Source organism: Cherax quadricarinatus, chromosome 44, assembly GCF_038502225.1.
Source record: "Cherax quadricarinatus isolate ZL_2023a chromosome 44, ASM3850222v1, whole genome shotgun sequence".
Taxonomy (NCBI): Eukaryota; Metazoa; Arthropoda; class Malacostraca; order Decapoda; family Parastacidae; genus Cherax; species Cherax quadricarinatus.
This window is the reverse complement of record NC_091335.1, coordinates 5,767,499-5,773,498: the sequence shown is the minus strand read 5'-3', so window position 1 is coordinate 5,773,498 and position 6,000 is coordinate 5,767,499. Positions and strand designations below refer to the sequence as shown.

At 38.5% G+C, this 6,000-nt stretch overlaps 1 protein-coding gene across 1 annotated transcript in view; it reads left to right on the top strand.

Annotated features, from left to right (window-relative positions):
• Positions 1-597: 597 nt before the first annotated feature.
• The window catches only part of Usp10 (ubiquitin specific protease 10), a 45,657-nt gene continuing 40,254 nt past the window's right edge, over positions 598-6,000 (top strand). The window contains exons 1-2 of the mRNA XM_053789228.2: positions 598-751; positions 4,772-5,132. Coding sequence (XP_053645203.1) covers positions 734-751; positions 4,772-5,132 — 379 coding nt within the window. The 5' untranslated portion in view covers positions 598-733. The remainder of the gene's footprint in view (positions 752-4,771; positions 5,133-6,000) is intronic.

Below are 6,000 nucleotides of genomic sequence, written 5' to 3'. Positions count from 1 at the left end.
CTTACGCAACAATATATGTTTGTAAATAATCTGGGATTAACCCCCCAAAAAAGTCAAAATGAATTATTTCCAGTGGTTGGTGTTTGTCAAGGACCAATGGAAATAAATCACTGACTTTTTGGGTTCATCCTGGGTAATTTATACTATATATGATAATTGTAATTACGTGTACCTGTGCCTAAAGAAACTTATTTCCTTGCATACATGTAGTCACACCCTCCAGGAATTAGTAATGTCTGTTTTTTTGGAACTCATTTTCGTTGCAAAACAAGAAACGGTTTAAACCTATTATAAAAGCATTGGAGTCTATTAAACTCATACTATCAAGTATCTCAACTCCATTGACTTAGTGATTTATATATTTTCATGCTTAATTTTTACAACTTCTTCCCTTCATACCAAATGTGAATTAATTTCACCATAGGCTCTTGTTTCGCAGTAATAATTAGGCTATATATTAATGATGGTGTAAATATGACAACATAATGAGAATAACCTTCACGTGGTCTCTGTAAAGTGTTAGTTTAAGCTGGGTTCTTATTGGCCAATATTTGGCGGATTGTTGGTTAATAACCAATGAGAAGTGAGTTAGGGTGAGCGAGCGGCCTCCTCCACCAATCACAAGCCAGGTTTACTGTCGCCCTCATGCCAGCCTCCATGTTGACTGTTTAGGCTCTCTCAGGGACACCTCAAGATGGTTTCTTTTGTCAATATATGATAAATTACCTGCAGCATGTGCTCGTCCTCGCAGGTGAGTGATGGAGAGTGTGTAGGAAGTGAGATAAGTGTGTAGGATGTGTGTAAGATGGTGAGTGGCTGGTGGAGGAGGGTAGAGTGATGGGTGGTGTGCCGGGCAGTGTGTGGCTGTGGTGTGCTTGACGCCACTGCTGCTCTCACTCCAACACTGTTATTACAACACTCACCATGTATGTGAGTGCTGTAGTGATGGTGCTACAGGTGCTGTGTGGCCAGCCATCACTGACTGCCACCATTTGTTTTTCACTCGGAACTTTATCCATTAGTTTTATTTCATACAATGGGAAAACAGCATATACTAACATTTTTTTAAATTATTCAATAATAGACTCAACGTGTTTAATAAGCGGCTATATAGTAAAACATTTTGATTACTATGTGGAGTTAGAAAAAGCGGTAATTTGTGCGTGTTGGTGGCTCACTTGGTAGCGGCCTCAGCTCCCACACTCAGGCACCGGGGTTCGATTCTCGGATTAGAAGAAACACTGGGCGTGTTTCTTTACACCTGCTGCCTCTGTTCACCTGGTAGTAAGCAGGTACCTGGGTGGTGTTAGGTGACTGGTGTGGGTTGCGTCCTGGGAGGGGAGGTATTTAAAAGATCCCAGTGTCAGTAACAGTCAGTTTGATGACATTTTGGCTTCATTGGGTTGTGCAATAATAATATTAACAAAATCTGTTGACATTATTGGACAAGAACTTAATCCTTGTCATTTGTAGTACTTACTTCTGTTAGGTTGGCTATAATAAATGGAATGTGCTTTCTGAAGTGGGAAATGAATAAAACGGGGGAAGGTTGAATAAGTAAGATTATTTAGGCACAGGCACACATAAGTACACTTATCATACAGTAGTAATGTAAGTGATTATTATCTAGGATAACCCAAAAATTCAGACATTTCCATTGGGTTGGAGTGGAAGTTGCTTTACAACCCTTGTGGGTTTAGCACTTTAGTTTTGATTGTAATAATGTTTTTCAGGACTAATGTATTTTTTGGCAGGGAGAGGCAGGATGAAATAAATCTTTGACTTTGACTTCTAAAGTATGAAAACTGATACACCACTTGTTGTTGGAGATGACTCGTAGATTAGATAAATGGACAGAGCATTCTCTAATGGAGTACCCTACAAGGGAGGTTCCATGATGCTGGTGAGGGGCTCTTGATCTAGGGAATTGGAACTGTACTCTGGTTCCCTGAATTGAGCCTGAATACCTCCCATTCCCCCCACATGCGCTGTATAATCCTACGGGTTTAGTGCTCTCCCATAATTATATGTAATGGAGTAGGAATGCAAGACAGTATGTTTCCACGAAGCTGGTGTGTATGATATAGTTAATGCATTAAATAACGTATCGGGAAAATGTAATAATCCCATTATCTGCCTCATTGATGGAGGCAGTGATGACCAAATTCAAGGTGGCACCTATTGATCAATTTAGGTTCATAGGAAGGATCCTGGTCATATGGAGTGGGCAGTGAATGCATGTGTAAGACATTTGGGACTCCCTTCTGGGGAGGTGCCTTGATGCCAGTGAAAGGCTCTTGGTCCAAAGAATTGGAGCTACCCTTTGTTGATATGATTCAGATCTATTTGCCTCCCATTCCCCAGCCCCTCAAGGGAGGTTCCTTGATGCTGGTGAGGGGCTCTTGATCTAGGGAATTGGATCTGTGCTCCATTTCCCTGAATTAAGCTAAATTGCCGTCTATTCCCTCCCCGCACAGGCTGTGTATAATCCCTATGGGTGTAATGCTTCCCCATGATGAGAATCCCATTTCCTAAGTGCTGTATGACCATTTTGGGTTTAATACTCTCCCATGAATATTATAATGATAATATGATGTTTGGGATAAGTAGTACATAGAAGAGTACTGCAATCAGTTAACAATTTCATTCATTGACAACTGGAATAATTTCAATGACAAGCATATGTATGCAAGAGAGATGCATTTTACTGGGGCAGGGGTGATACTGTTGACTAAGTTGGGGGGGGGCCTCTTGCAGAATTTTATCATTGTTAAATTAATGGAAGGTAATAGGTATGGATATGTGCGACAAAGAGGTTGCATTACTATGGATGGAAGGAACACACTGACAGGATAGTTTAGCAAAATGTTTAGGAAATAACAGCTGTATGACCCTTGTGGGTTTAACACTTAATTATGATCATTATAATAATAATCAGAAAAAACATTGTTACCAAGAGTGTGATGCTAAATGATTTCAAAAATAGTTATTAAGGGAGTAAAGCAAAATTTTCGGCTAATATCCAGCAAGGCAATGGGGAAGTAGACCATTCAGAAACATTTGATAATGGTAATAACAATAGTGGATGGGAAATGACAAATAGGGAGAAGATACAGATTTTTTAAGCATGTGTTATACAAATAGTCATAACACTAGAAACAAGATAACCAAGTTAAGATTAATTGCATGTGTAGGAAACAAAGATATTGCAATAATCATGGATTGTGGGAACATCTGGCTGGTGTAGAAAGGGTTAACTTGATGAATAATTACAATACAATTCACCTATAATGGTCTTACAGGTAGAGTATTAATGAAGAGAACTGCAACTGTGACATTTTTCCAAAATATTTTGTGTGATTTCAAAAGAATATTTCCTTGGAGAAATTAAGTCAAATAAAAATTGATCTTAGTGGTGCATGAAACGTAATTTTTTTTTATTGATTGTAAATTTAGTATGCAAGGCTAGAGATGTTCACATGATATAAAACTAAATAAAGTTTTGCATAAATTAAGTTAGCAAAAAGTCATTGGTTTGTGTACCTTAGTAAGATTAATTAGGTACAGGTACATGTAAGTACAATTATCATAAATAATGTAAATTACCTAGGATAACCCAAAAAAAGTCAGTGACTTATTTCCATTGAGGCCCTTGTAATATCTTATTATTTTAACCTTAAAAGTTAAAGCAGCTAAAGTAACTCAACACAGCCATTGATGTTTTTAGTTCTATAAAACAGTTTTAACCCTTAAACGGTCCAAATGTATATATACGTTCATGTGCGTAGCACCCCAAACGTATACATATATACGTTTTCTTTGTCATTCATTCAACACTGCCACGATAAGCCTGAGTCGCCTAGAAATGAGAGAATGGGTGTGCGCACTCACTGTGCATCATATTAAAATAATTGGGGATGCCTGGGTACCATATGTTCTTTTTTCCTATTAAAACTTTTTTTTTTTTCCTGAAAAAATTTGGGGCGCTACGCGATTGAACATATATATACGTTTGGACCGTTTAGGGGTTAAAGGTTTGTGAAATCTGTAAGTACAGTTTGTAAAATGTATTTTTATTCACAATGATGCTCAGAGTAATTGCTCTGTAATTACTGCATATGTTTAGTATTCATGTTCAAATTCAGACATGTTGAAAGAATGGCAAATGCTACCTAGAGTCTGTTTGGAAGGTATTCTGAGGGGTCAATACCCACCACAGCCAAGTTCATGACTTGGTGTATCAAGGCCTGATCAACTAGGCTGTTACAGCAGGCCGCATGCAGCGCAGTGTACAAACCACATCACGGCTGATCTGGAACTGATTTAGAAACCCATCTAGTTTCCTTTTGAAGATAGCTAGGAGCCTATTGGTAATTCTTTCCTGCCCCCTCTCCCTCTTCCCCTGTATGATGGGAGGCTGTTGAAAAGTCATGATATAAATTTTTCATTTAGTCTTTTAAAGGTTTGCAAGGATTTCTGTTTTGGTAAATTGTTACCAGTCAGAAATTGACTTGTAGAATAATTCTAATTTTTGCCAAAGGAGTTCTGTTTTTAACACACTGTATTACCTGGAGTTTACCTGGAGAGAGTTCCGGGGGTCAACGCCCCCGCGGCCCGGTCTGTGACCAGGCAGGTATTCTACAATAATAGTTAATTTTTTATAACACTTTGCCTACTGGGGTATATATTTGGTTATTGTTTTAGATAAATTATAGTAGTGGTGTAAATTCTCTCCTTATCAAAACAATCCTTATTTTTGCACAATGTGCAGGACTTTCAGTTTCTGGACCTGACGGGGGTGTGTGAAGATGACAAGCAACAACTTTTGGCACTCTTCACCTGCGACAACCCTGCTGTTGTTGTGTTTGCCTCTGATGCTCCTCCAGGTGGCCGCAGGTATGGAGTCGTGGAGGGATCCATGCAGACTTCACCCACCTTAACACCCCCACCCCAACTAATCCTTCAGGTCAAAGAGGATGAGGAGGATGGGGATGATGGTGAAGAGGAGGAGGAAGAGGAGGATGAAGAGGTTGATGAGCAGCAGGAGGAGGATTCCCTCATTTCCGAACAGCAGATCCCATGTAATGTTTCTCAAGAAGAACTTGGTGGATCTGGCACTTTCCTCCCAGATGGTTAGTAAATTTATCATACATATTGGTTATTTATTATCCAACTTTCCCAATTAAATTTAGACTCCTGAGGTACAGTAATTTGTTTGGATGACTTGTGATTATTCATAACAAGTAATGTGGGATAAGTTTATAATTTTATGACTTACTTTTCAGTCATCTGGTACAGTGCCACTTGACTAACCCTGCTTGCAAATCCTCCAAACTACTGAAATATTTTAGGTGTTATATAGCAGCACAGAAATGTATTGAAACTAAGGTATTTAACCCTTTGACTGTCGCAACCCCCAATCCTGAGGTGTCTCCTGGTGTTGCAAAATTTAAAAAAAAATAAATTATTTTTTCTTGTGAAATGATAGAGAATCTTTTCCCGATTGTAAAGACACCAAAAAAAACGAAATTTGATGGAAAACTGACTGAATTACGCTCTCGCGAAGTTAGCGACCTCGGCGATATTTACAAATCGGCGATTTCGCCCACTTTGAGCCCTATTTTCGGCTAATTCCATTATTCCAGTCAACCAAACTCATAGCTATTTCTTCAGAACTCCATTTTTTCCATCGATTGAGTACAAGAAACTGCCCATTTACCGATTTCAGCTACCCAATAACATGGTCAGAAATTTGCAATTGGGCCAATTTCACGAAAATTAAAAAATATGACAATTTAAAAATAAGGACCAGAATGAACAATGCAGACATTCCTGGCTCTAAAATAACATTTTCTTTGTTCATCAGTCATGTCTCCAGGCCCCTGTGATATTACTCCTGCTTTTTATTTTGAAATTTTATTCAAACAAAAAATAGAAGATTTACTGTTATGCAGACTACTGCAATACTGTAATAATTGTAAAAATTACATCAACCCATTT